The sequence below is a fragment of the Mustela nivalis genome (genome assembly GCF_964662115.1).
Source record: "Mustela nivalis genome assembly, chromosome: 11".
Classification (NCBI taxonomy): Eukaryota; Metazoa; Chordata; class Mammalia; order Carnivora; family Mustelidae; genus Mustela; species Mustela nivalis.
Genome location: NC_139030.1, coordinates 104,475,119 through 104,488,068, shown reverse-complemented (window position 1 = coordinate 104,488,068; position 12,950 = coordinate 104,475,119). Strand labels below are relative to the sequence as shown.

Sequence of the window (12,950 nt, the reverse complement as noted above, 5' to 3'; positions counted from 1 at the left end):
CCATTTCGAAGATCTAAACTTCCTAAAGCGGCCGCGGAGCGCCGGCGGGTGCGCACCCGCGCGCTGCCCCCTTCGCGCGAGTCCCCCGGCCGGGCCGCGCCGGCTCCGCGCCGCAGCACACATTCTTCCATTCTTCGCGCTCGGGCACACCCCTTCGCAGTGGGGATTGGTCGGGCCGACCCCTCCTCGGCGACGCGAGGCTCCTCAGAGGCTCCGGCGCCTGCCAATCCCCACGGGCTGTCAAAACAAGTCTTCCCTCCCTGTCACAACAGAGCGGAGTGGAGGCCGCCGCCGCCGCCGCACTTCCTGGGGCCGCCGCGCCGCGCTCCGCGGGCAGGTGGCGGGTGCGACGGGCCGCGGGCGTCCGGCTCCGGCCACCCCCGCTCCCCCGCCCCCAGGCCGCGCGCGTCCCGGCCTCCGAGGCCGCCCGGCCCGGCGCCGGGTGCCTTTTGTCTGGCGCGGAGCGGGCGTCTGCAGCGCGTTTCGGACACCTCCCTCTCCTGTTCGCCTCTGCTCCCTCCCGCCCGCATCTCGCTCCCGCTCCCGCCGCCGTCCCCCTGCGGACCGCCGGCCTCCCGGACCGAAGCCCGCGGACGTCTGCAGCCGAGCGATGTCTCCGCTCCAGAAAGTTGCCGCCGCCGCCGCCCCCGGGCGGTGAAACAAAGTCTGGCGGGGCCGCCTTCGGGTGCCGGAGCGCACTCGTGCCCAGAGGCTGGACTCCGCTGCCCGGCGTGCCGCCTCCCCCGGAGAGCCCGAAGCGCCGGCCATGGCCGAGGGCGCCGCGGGCAGGGAGGGTCCCGCGCCGCCCGACGCAGCCGGCTGTGAAGACGACCCCCGCGTGGGTCCGGACGCCGCCTCCGGAGAAGGCGTGGCCGGGGCCCCCGGGGGCCGGTGGAGGGACCGTCGCAGCGGGGTCGCGCTGCCGGGGGCCGCGGGGGCCCCGGCGGACAGCGAGGCGGGCCTCCTGGAGGCCGTGCGGGCGACCCCCCGGCGCAGCAGCATCATCAAGGTAAGCGAGGCCGCGCCGCCCCGGGAGCGTGGGTGTGGGTGCTCGGGGCGTCGGGGATCCGGCCAGGATGCGCGGTGTCCGGAGGCATCGCGGGCTCCGCATTGTTTTCTCCCGCCTCCCTCATTACCAGACCTTCCTTCCTCGTCCGGAGGTTCCCAGACTCAGCTCTTGGCCGTGAGAAGCAGAAGTCACTTTTCCCCCCCGACAGCAGAGGAAAAGTTCCGCTCTGCGTCTTTGCGTTTTGATGGATGCTTTCCCTCATTTTCTCTGAAAGCTTCACTAAGCCGTTGATGGAAGGAAGAAGGAAGGAGTCAGTGTAGATGCAGACCGCGGGATGGTTGTGCATGGCTCTCTAGAGAAAGGTTAGCTTCCCCCCACCTCCGCCCCCTCCCCCAGCACAGTAAAGGAAATGCACGGTTTATCCTCAAGTGAAAAAACAAAAAACCCCACAACAACCAAAAACCAAAAAACAAACCAAAACCCCAAACCCAAACAACCCCTTTCCCAAAGACTCAGACGGTCCCGAAATCCCAAGAAGCGTGAACTTTCCCTGTAGACAAGCAGAGTTTTCAGTGGACCCTCCGGCTAAGCGGAGAGCGATGGTGGAGCCCAGAGTTTCTGCACTGCAGAAAGCGCGAGCGGAAAGCAATGAATCCCCCAAGCATCATCCCAGGTCTTTGTGGTTACCGCTGCATGCAGGGAAGATGCTTCCCCACCCCTCAACCACCAGACAAGATTTCTCTTCATCTGTTTGGCCAGAAATCTGTAAGCCTTTCTCTCCCTTATCTCTTTCTGTCTTCCTTCCACTTGGGGCTTACTTCCTGTTGGAAATTTCATCTTTTGGATGCATGACATGTGTTAAGGTATCCTGGAAGTCGCTCTCCCCCCGGGTTTGGAAAAGGGCGTCTTGGCATAAATGGATGTGAGTAATCATGTACATGTGAGATTAAAATTGATTAAGATGATAGTGAAAGATGGACTTGAAACTTCTTTCTATTTTCAGTTTACTTGGTGTGCTAATACATTCAAGACCCTTGTTCAAGGTTAAACTGTGTAACCACCTCATAATGCACGTCTCTTTCTTAGGCTCAAACTTACATTGCCAGTGTGGGAAGGCTGTGCTCACGGTACATCCACCCAACTCCAAGTATTGTCTAGGCTTTTCCCCAACACTGACACATGGAAGTTTAAAACCAACAGGAAGATTTCTATATAAAAAGAAGAGTGGGTGGTAGTTGCAAATGACTTATAGTAGTTTTTGTTATTTTGTGCCTTTTAGATTATGTGAAAAGGAATGTGCTATTCTGGGTGTGAATTTAGATAACAAGGAAATGATCACTTTTTTTTTTTTTTTAACCCACGAGTCAGAAAGCATATTATTTTGAAACAGCACAATTAAGAAACAATTACATTTTGGATTCTAAGATATTGATAAAACATGAGGTCCTGTGTGTGTGAAAACAAACGCCCAACGATAGTTTAAAACATATCACCATAAAAAACAGTGGGCTCTCTAGTGTTGTAAAAAATAAAAGTAACAGAGTGTAAGGAATATACAAATTCTTGCAACTCAATTTGCAGTTTTTAAGTTGTATTATGTGCTGGTTCATATTCTCAAAAAGGCCCTTGCTGAGTAATTTTGCTTCTTTTGTTTTGAAGTTTATTTTTGTGGAAAAAAGAGGGAGGCAACAGAGTATCAACTTAATCTTTTTCCTATTTAATAGTAGAATAAGCATTTAATAAATGGCCTTTATAATTAAAGATCCTAGAAAAAGAAGCACATTGTTGTTACTATTTTAAATTAGGTTTTATTGAAAAAGTAATATAAGCATATGATTAAAAAAAAAAATCAAATGTTACAAAGGAGCACGAAGGGAAGACTCCCAGCCACTCCACACTCCCACTTACATGGTCCGCCCCCATCGCTGCTAACACTTTCTTAAGTATCCTTCCAGAAATATTCCATGCATATGTAAGCATATGTATCTGTATATATGTGTGGTGAGTTATTGACGTTCTTGATTTATATAATAAAATTTAAAGTTTACAGGCCTCATATTCTCAAATTTGCTCCAAATGTTTTTGATTCCCAGTGGGTTGTCCAAAATCATTGTGATGTGTCAGTTAATCTTCGGGAATAAACTGGAAGGTGAATTAATGGGTATGGGTCCTTAGGGTCTGTTCTCAGAGAACTTTATTCCCTTCCAATAGGGAAAGAAGCAGGTGATGGGGTTCTGTTCCACACAATCTCGGAGATAAGGACCTTTCTGTTTACATCTTGAATCTGCGGCCCCATGCTTCACTTTAGCAAAGTAAAAAGGAGAGTCTCTAAAAAAGGTCTAGTTCATATAAGAAATATATAGCATGTGGCCTATATTGAGAGAAAAATGCATTCTTCAGAGTTTGGCCAAGGATTCTTTTTATTTGCATTAAAACATACACAGAAAAGAAAGGCTTTAGTACATTTTACATTAATCAAGCTATTAAATTTTCTCTGATTGCCCCAAATAGCCTTCACATAGTGATAATTCATATTTATGATCATAGCTCTGAGCCCCTGAAAGATTGTGAATCATCAAATATTAAATTATTTTCAGTTTAGGATATTGTTTCTATTCTAATTATTTGACTGCTAATTCTCTATTAACTTGAATATTAGACAAATCAGAATAGTGCATTCCTCTATCATGCCAGGAAACAGACTATCTTGTATATTAATAACATAAAGTCTTGTATATTAATAAAAGGAATGTTTTCAGTAACCTTGCCCTCTCTAATTTGTAAAAACATGGTTTTAGTTGAGAAAACATTTCCTTCTGAGCTGATGAAGACAATAACAACATTTATCTTTACACATCTTTGTAAAGTCTTCTTTCTACTATAGTGTTTCTTCCCTTATATGCCAAGTCTAAAGTTTTTTTTTTAAAGATTTTATTTATTTATTTGACAGACAGATATCACAAGTAAGCAGAGAGGCAGGCAGAGAGAGAGAGGAGGAAGCAGGCTCCCCGCTGGATGCGAGGCTTGATCCCAGGACCCTGGGATCATGACCCGAGCCGAAGACAGAGGTTTTAACCCACTGAGCCACTCAGGCACCCCACAAGTCTAAAGTTTTAAAAAATTTAATAGGAGACTTAAACTAGGTTTTCTTTAACCCATCCATTTTTTCCGCTGTGTTTTCTGTGGGTTGATATTCGATAGCATTGCCGCTGAAAAGTGATGCATGTTTTTGGTAAGTGCATTGTTGAATACCATCATATTGCAATAGACTACATCTTAATTGCTTCTTGATGACTCGTGGTTTAAAATGACAAGTTAGTTACATGCAAGACTGATAATATCTAACAATTACGTACTATTCTGCATATGAATATATTTCTGTTTTAGAAATGAGGCCTTTTTCTATCTAATATTTGCTATCAACCTTATAAGTTTTAAATATTTAACACTTTAAATTGTAGTTTATGGTATTTAAACTCCGTGATATTTTGGAAATGAAAAGCAGCATAATTCATTTCTTATACTAGATGATGAGAACTGAGAACATACATGTTTTCAGAATAGCAGTTGATTTTTCTTTCATTATATGTAACATGTTGAAGGGTCCTACTTTTTTCCTTTCAATTCTACTTATGTATGAGTTTTCTAGAAAAAAATCATCCTTTGGATCTCATGGACATAGGTTTGTGGGAGGAAGACCGGAGCTGGAAATGAGGTGCTGATACCTGCACCAAAGTAGCTAAAGTAACTGCTTTGGTGTTTTTTGTATCATTATTTTGTGTTATGCCGTCCTCATCTTGTTATGTTCATTGTGGGACTGTTATAGGGGGTTTCTGAGCCATAGCGTCAAAGATACGCCTTGGGTACCTGTTGACACATAAAATTGTGACTATCCTCAGAGGGGCAAGAGGCGTTTTGTTCACATTTACCAAACGCTGCCTACTATGAGTCAGGTGCTAAACTAGAGACTTTTTATACATCATGTCACTTAATCCTCACAGCAAACCCTCTAAAGCGGAGAAAAGAGGCACAGAAGGCTACTAGTACAATGTGGAGTTCGGATTCATACCCGTGTGGGCTTAACTCCAGAACGTGCGCTCTCATGCTGACCCTCAGAGGCAGGGAGTCCGCAATCCGTGAATACTTTCAATTCACAACCTGTGAATCCAGTATGAACATGTGATGCCAGAAGAGTCTGAATCTTGGGCCCTGTGGCTTGTGGGGGAAATGATCCTTTCTCTGCTCCCCCACTTCCCAACCCAGAACACCTGGAGGTGGATGACTCTAGGGAGGGTGACAGAGCTTTCTGTCTTTGGTCATTTTGGGAGGCCTGCGCTGGATTTTGAAAGGCAGAGCAATTTGGCAGGTGTTCTACCTGTCGTCCATGAAAGGAGTGCACATCCATTGTGTTACACCAGGCCACCTCTCCCATGTCCCTACCAACAGTCATATTTGTGAGGGGTTGGACTCTCTTTTAGACTGATACAGAAAGGGAACAAGTATCTGGGGCGTAGGACTATGTCGAATCCCAGGAGGGTGATGAAATAGGGGCTTTCAAGTTGGAGCTCTGAAAGCGTTTTGTATGACAGCGATGAAGGATGAGTAAGTATGATTGAAAAATAAAATTGTTAGGCACACCGTAACTTAAATAGCCTTCTGTAGATTGGGTTGGGAATTAATCAGCATTTGTAGACTTTTTTTTTTTAATTGCCTTTTGAAATATGTGTTAAAATTTCCAAATAACCAATTTATGGGTAAATTTTGGAAAAGCCACCAGCCTTTCTGGTGAGCCTGCCTTCAGTCGGGGGTGCTTCTCTCAAGGTATGATTCAGCTGTATAAATAGCCTTGAACTTCTTAGGTTGATCTGGTTTATTATCCCAGCAACTTCAGTTACAGTGTTTTCTTTCCCTGAAATTGCCATAGAAACACGAACACATTTTGCTTTAGAAGTGGTTGCCTCTCATTGTGGTGCCTTTCTGATCTGGTTTCTTATAATACCTCGTAAGAGTATTAGGAATAAAATTTAGATAAAGACCTTTGTCTCATTTTGATGAAAGGTTTTAGGAGTGCCTGCCAATTAGTGTTTGCTATTGCTATCAGAATTTACACTATTTGTTTACCTTCTTGGAAAATGTTTTAAGTTTCAAAAAATGTAAGTTAATGATGTATTCATTGAGAGGAGACATATACATTGCAATCTAGACTAAATAGGTTTTTTCCCTTCAGTTTTTTTTTCCATTTTACAGTAGAGAACACAAGTAATTAAATTTTGTACTGTAAAATGTCAATTGAACATATACTGCCAAATAACACCTCAGGCACAGCAGGGTGTTATGAGAAGATACCAGGAGAAGCCGACTTTGCCTTTAGTGTGAATGAACAAACAATCGCCTCTAGCTAATGCCAGTGCAACTGGCCGGGCAGTGGACTAGGAGTAGCTCAGTCTCCCCTGCTCCTCCCTCACTTTCGTTCAGCTTGAATGACTGTGAACATCAAACATAATTCCATTTTTCAGGAGTAATATCCCAACTGAGATATGTATAAGATTGGACATTTGAAACAATTGTCCAACTGAAAATACTAAACAGCAGCAAGAGGCAGAAGCAATGTTTTGTTTCCTGTTGGGATCTCAACACCAATAAATGAACCATTGGTTATTAGATGGGAAGAGAGAAAAATCTGATTGAACTTTCTATCTAAATCAAAGGTATGAAATCAGTAAACTATTATAGTGAAACCTGTCAGTTCTATAAAATCTTATATTTTGATAAGTGTTTTAATAATGTCAAAAGCATTTATTTGTAGTTTTATTGAATCTTATTTATCTCAGCATCCCGGTTCCTATAAAAGGGTATAAAAGACAAAATTTATTCTGATTATTGAGTATGTGAAAAGTGATCATGAAAATTAGCACTAATTCTATTCTATAACAATAATTTTTCTCTTATTTTAAGTTGTCACCAATGTAGTATGTATTTCAGCTAACACTTGATGGCAACAAAATTATAGTATGACAAAGTATTGGAATAGTTCCTTGGATTTAAAATTGAACTTGATCTGTCATTTTATTTGTAACATCTCATGTGGATGTGTTTAAGAGAAATATAGTAGTTTATTTTTAACTGTACCATTTAACTCATTTTGCTAATAATTAATTTAGCATTTCTTTGAGAAAGTGGGTTGTACATGGTGAATAGAAAGGAATCATTATTTATATTCTTATTAACACTCCAGGAAGAAGAAAGGCAGGTTAAAATAAAAAACAATGCAATCCATCTAAAACAAAACAACCTACAAACCAAACTATTTTAGAAAGTGTGTTTAGTTTCCAAAGATCTCTTAAATCACATTTGTAAATTTACGAAAGTGCGTAGCAGTGTTTTTCCTTAACAATGCAACTTTGTATTCAAAAGATTAAAACACCTTTGAAAGATAACATCACCTTGTTAATTCTTTCATGTTGACCTGTCCAAGAGCCTTTTTTTTTTTTTTTAAAGATTTTATTTATTTATTTCACAGACAGAGATCACAAGTAGGCAGAGAGGCAGGCAGAGAGAGAGGGAAGCAGGCTCCCTGCTGAGCAGAGAGCCCGATGTGGGGCTTGATCCCAGGACCCTGGGACCATGACCTGGGCCAAAAGCATAGACTTTAACCCACTGAACCACCCAGGTGTCCTCAAGAGCCTTTTAAAAGATGCTAGCTGAATCTGTATTAGACGAAGCATGGGCAATATGTGCAAGCTAGCATACTTGAATTCCTGTGTGGTACAATGTGATGGTTAGAAATGATTGTGAGAGAGTATGCAGAACACCTTCTCTGTGAGGTGTTGAGGGATATCAACACAAGTAAGGCAAAAAGAGACAAAAAAATGCCAAGATTTCAAGGCAGAACTCTATAGAGAGTTGGGCCTGATCACGTTGCAGGGACTTACCCCTAAGGCACAAGTGATTTCAGACCAAAGTTGGCCAAATAGCTTATGTGCTTAAGCCCACACCCCGCATCCCAGATCTGACAGCCAATAACGAGGGGAGTTGCTCAGGGGCACAACTCTTAGGGTCAGAAAATAAAGAGTCAGAAGGGGGAGAGTGAGTTCCTGCCAAGTTCTCCCTTGACTCAGGCTGAATTAGGGTCTGGCTCAAAAAAAGGGCACCTGTTTTGGAAGAACCAGTGCAAAAGGCACTATTCTGACCCCTTATAGGTCAACTCTTGATGTTGGGTTCAGGATAAAGAGAGAACAACATCCTATGTGCACTCTGACTTTTCTCTCCTTTGAAAGCTTCGCTTCCATAAAACATTGTCCGTCATTGTCCTTGGACTTGTAGCTTCTTAATTATCAGGACTAATTTTTGGAGGACAAGGTGGAGGAGGACAGGAGTTTGTTCTCCCCCTAGAGGCTGACATATAAGTTGCAAAGACCTCTTCAGCATTTGGTGAACTCTTTCAAGATACTGGGAACGATTGATTCTCTTCTATAATTAAATATTACATATTTAGAAATATTATTAATAATTCAACATATTTCTTTTAAAAGTTTATCTAATAGATAAAACATCTTGAAGAGATGTGACATCTTGAAGAGATTTTTCTTATTGAGGCATTTTCTTTATAATAATAGTATAAGCCTATGTAACTTCTATTATAGCCTCGCATTGTTCTAAGTGCTTAACGTGTGTTAACTTAGTCAAATCTCACAATAACCACGAGGTGAGTATTTTTTATTATCTCCATTTTTATAGACAGAGAGATAAGTGGCTTGCTCAAGGTCACATAGCTAGCAAATGGCTGAGCCAGGAAATAAACTCAAAGAGTCTAGCTCTAGAAGTTGCCTTAATCTTTATGTTATACATCCTCTTAAATAATATTGATTTGGGTGAAATGGCATTTTATGCATTTTATGCTTACCTTAAAAACTAAGTTTAGCTAACAAAAATTTTAAAGAAGTGATTCTGAAAAAGTTTTGGGAAGCTCTTAAGGATTATTTGAATACATTTTTTTTTGGAATACATTTTTAGAGTTTTATAACCTTTCATGTAACATACCTATGACTTTATATTAATATTGTATTCTGCCTTATCTTGAGAAGGGTGGAACTCCTATTAGCATTTTACTTTTTGACCAGAATTACCACCCTTCCACGAGACACAGCTTGTGATCCAACTTCAGTATAAATTAAAACAGGCTGAGGAATGGCCTGTTACTTAATCACTGCAACTTGATACAATTTATTTTCTAGTTTGATAGTTTAACCTTCCAGTATCAATAAATCAATAAGGAGCGTTTGAGTTTTTAACCCAAGGAAGTTGTAATTTTGTTAAGTGGTAGTGTATATGATGTTGTGTGATTGAGATTTCCTTCCAATTATGTTTGAGGTAAGTGTAGTTCTTCACACATAGGAAGAGCTTGGCATATATTCCATTATATATTCCATATATATTTGGAATTCCATTAAATTAGAAGTGTTTATAGTCATTTATTTCATTTTATTTTTTTTTGGTGGGAGATAGAAATTCCAAAGTCAATATGTGGGAAATTCAAATACATGATTATGTCAAGAAATTACTGTGCTTATGGCTGCTTTATTGTGTTAAAGGTAATGAGTCTGTTCTCTTCAGAGATACAGTATGGTGACCAGGGGGTACCCAGAGACTTGTCCCCATCACTTGGAGACTGGTTAGGTATTAAAGGCATAGTCAGCTCTTTTGTTGAAACATCCATATGTTAGTTTTTATTATCTATCTGTAGTTATGTTAAGTTGTTATTATTTTTAAAGATTTTATATATTTATTTATTTGAGAGAGAGGGAGAGAGAGAGAGTGATCATGAGTGAGGCAGGAGTGGGGAGGAGCAGACGGAGAGGGACAAGAAGAATCCACACTGAATGTGGAGCATGAGGCAGGGCTCAATCCTACAACACTGAGATCATGACCTGAGCTGAAATCAAGAGTTATCTGCTTTACTGACTGAGCCACCCAGGTGCCCTGCAGTTATATTAAATATTGAAAAGACCTTGGACCTTGGCTTTCTCTTTCTCTTTTCCTATTGCAACATTTGCACTATAAGATATTTGTTCACATTCTTTTAAAGCAGATTTTTGGGATAGTCTTTATCCAAGGACAATTTTGTCATGAGAAGTCATACTCAGCAGAGTTAGCAGTTATGTTTGATGAGATGTTGAGAGTCTTGGAGTTTGGGAGAGAAGAGAAGGAGAAGGATCAGGGTGTGTTAGAGGGAAATGGAGTCAGATGGGCCCGTATTTATAAATGGACAGGGTAAACAGCTTAACGAATGTCTCTTTACCTGGATCATTCTACCAGAAATTGTTCATTTGGGAATTCAGGTTTTTCGGATTTTGATGGATTTTTGGTTCTTCTGGAGAGTGTTTTAACTAACTAATAGCTCACACTTTAACACACCTAACAGTAATTGCTGGGCACAAAGCCATTTGCGCGAGACATTCCTGGGAAGGATCTAGGAAAGATTGGTCAGGGTTGTTGGACAGAATGCTTGCATTAAAGATGAGTTTTGTCTATTTTGCTGGTTTTCTAGCCCCAGCCCCAGGAAAGTCCAAGGAAATTCTTCACTGTTGTACCCTCAGCATGATAGTCTCACCAATACAGAAGACCGGCTTCTGACAAATGGGCCAATAGAGAAGTTAATGTAATGAGATGCACATAGTTGGGAGTGCTGGAATTAACTATTACTCAAAACAAAAGGTCTGACATTTTATAGGTTCAGGGGACCATGAACTATTGTGTTCAGCCAACAGGTCTGGTGTTACAGAGAAGCTGCTTTCACCACAGCCCTACCTATATCTCTATCCCAGGCTAAATGAGAGGAGGACTGGGAGGGAGGAGGTAATGTGGAGACGTGTGATGGTTCCTGAAGAATCTGTTCCTTTCACATTCCTCATTGGGGTTTGGGGGGAAGAGCTCATGACCTTTTCTGAGGCAGAGGAAAAAGGACTGGAAAGAATATGTGATGGTGGTGGCATCCAACAGTCCTCGCCTCTACCAAGTCTCCATATAAATTGGGACTGATGCTCATCTTCTCTCTGGAAGATACTCAGTCTCTCTGGAAGTCCCCCTGATGCTGGGTATAGAGAAAGGGAACACTATAGAAGATGGCCAGGCATCTTGCTCGTGCCCCACCCAAAGAAGCCATTTGGGTAGAGGGACTCTTAACAAAATACTGGGGCAGGGGCAAGGTGAGGGGTAAGAGGAAGATATCAGTGTCCAAGTCAAACCTCTAACACCAGGATGATGAATATGCAAGGAAGGAGGGCACTGTGGAGAACCAGCAGCTCCAGAGAGTCTGCATTTGGATGCCTGCCTCACAGAGAGAGCCAAAGGCCAGGTTAGTGTTAACCTAAGGAGGAGAGAAAACTTACCCAGTGAGGCCTGCAACATCCCTCTGGGACTATCTGTGGAAAACCTTGGCCTCTCCTATCCCTCAGAGGGAAGAGCAGAGAGGAAGAGAAAGGGAGAAGTGGGTAGAGTAGACCCACCCCCAGCTCCAACCACTGTAACTGCCATTCTAGCTTGCCTTGTGGGCAATGGGGTAAAGAAGAGGACTTTGAACACAAGACTGAAGTTATAAATGAATAGGACTGAGTTTTTATGAACTTGAAAGAACCCTTCTAATAACTGAGAGAGATTGAAACATTACGGAGTCTGAGTGAGCTATTGGTAATAATCAGAGTACCCAGGGAAAAGAGCATCCAAGACAGTATGGTTGGGAAAAATAAAACTCGCAGGTTTGTACTCTAACAATCTGAGACTGCTTAACTATCAATTACATTATTATAGAATTGGAGAGCTTAGAGATCATTCTCTAAATTTACCCCTTCATTTCCTAAGTATGGCTGTCCACCATCTCTCCTATTTATCCAGGGCACCATTGTAGAGAACTATCTGTGATACCATAAATAGGGAATGGAGGGTTCTTTAAAGATTTCGTGGTATGGTATACAATAATAGCAGGCACTAATATTATCAAGATTGTACATTATCTTTAATTCTGATAACGTGATAAGACATAGCTACCATTATCATTTCAACCCTAGAAAGGAGGAAATTGAGACTCTGAGAGGTGTGGAAACTTGTTTTAGGTCTCACACCCATTAAGGTGGGTGGAGGGCAGAAATTTTCCTCCTTATTTTCTTTTATTCACCAAACCTGCAACTCCAATACTCCAATTTTCCAAAAAATCAGTGATTTAAGAACATATTGATCTGGTTGGAATGGGGCCAGGCAGAAAACAACTTAAGGTGGTTCAACCTTGCTTTGTTCTGCAATAAAAGCAACCATCATTTATTGAGCTAGGTGCCCATACATCATTTCTTTTTTTTTTTTTTTAAGATTTTATTTATTTATTTGACAGAGAGAGATCACAAGTAGACAGAGAGGCAGGCAGAGAGAGAGAGAGGGAAGCAGGCTCCCCGCTGAGCCGAGAGCCCGACGTGGGACTCGATCCCAGGACCCTGAGATCATGACCCGAGCCGAAGGCAGCGGCTTAACCCACTGAGCCACCCAGGCTCCCCCCATACATCATTTCATTTAAGTTGGAAGTCAGAGGGATCTAAGAAACAGTACTAGATCAAAGGTGATTGTTTTGGCATACCTCTTAGATTGGGAGTTTGGGTTTCATACTCATCCAAACCTACATTTTAGAAACCCTAAATATATTGCTGCTGTAAGAAATTACCACAAGCTTAGTGGCTTCAAACAGCACAAATTTATTATCATCTAGTTCTAGAGGTCTGAAGTCTGAAATATGCCTTACTTGGCTAAAATCAAGGTATTGTCAGGGCCGTGTTCCTTTTTGGAGGTTCTGGGGAAGATTTGTTTTTGTTTTTGTTTTTTGGCCTTTTAGTGTCTAGAATCTGCATCCTTTTTTGGGATCATGGACCCTTCCATCTTCAAAACCAGTGATGCCTGGTAG

General features: G+C 42.2%; 1 protein-coding gene across 2 annotated transcripts in view; it reads left to right on the top strand.

The window, feature by feature from the left end:
* Nucleotides 1-270: 270 nt before the first annotated feature.
* The window catches only part of PLCL1 (phospholipase C like 1 (inactive)), a 347,335-nt gene continuing 334,655 nt past the window's right edge, over nucleotides 271-12,950 (top strand). Inside the window, exon 1 of one of the 2 annotated variants that reach the window (XM_082688998.1) lies at nucleotides 271-1,009. In XM_082688998.1, coding sequence (XP_082545124.1) covers nucleotides 767-1,009 — 243 coding nt within the window. In that variant the 5' untranslated portion in view covers nucleotides 271-766. The remainder of the gene's footprint in view (nucleotides 1,010-12,950) is intronic. The other variant, XM_082689000.1, reaches the window with a different exon arrangement.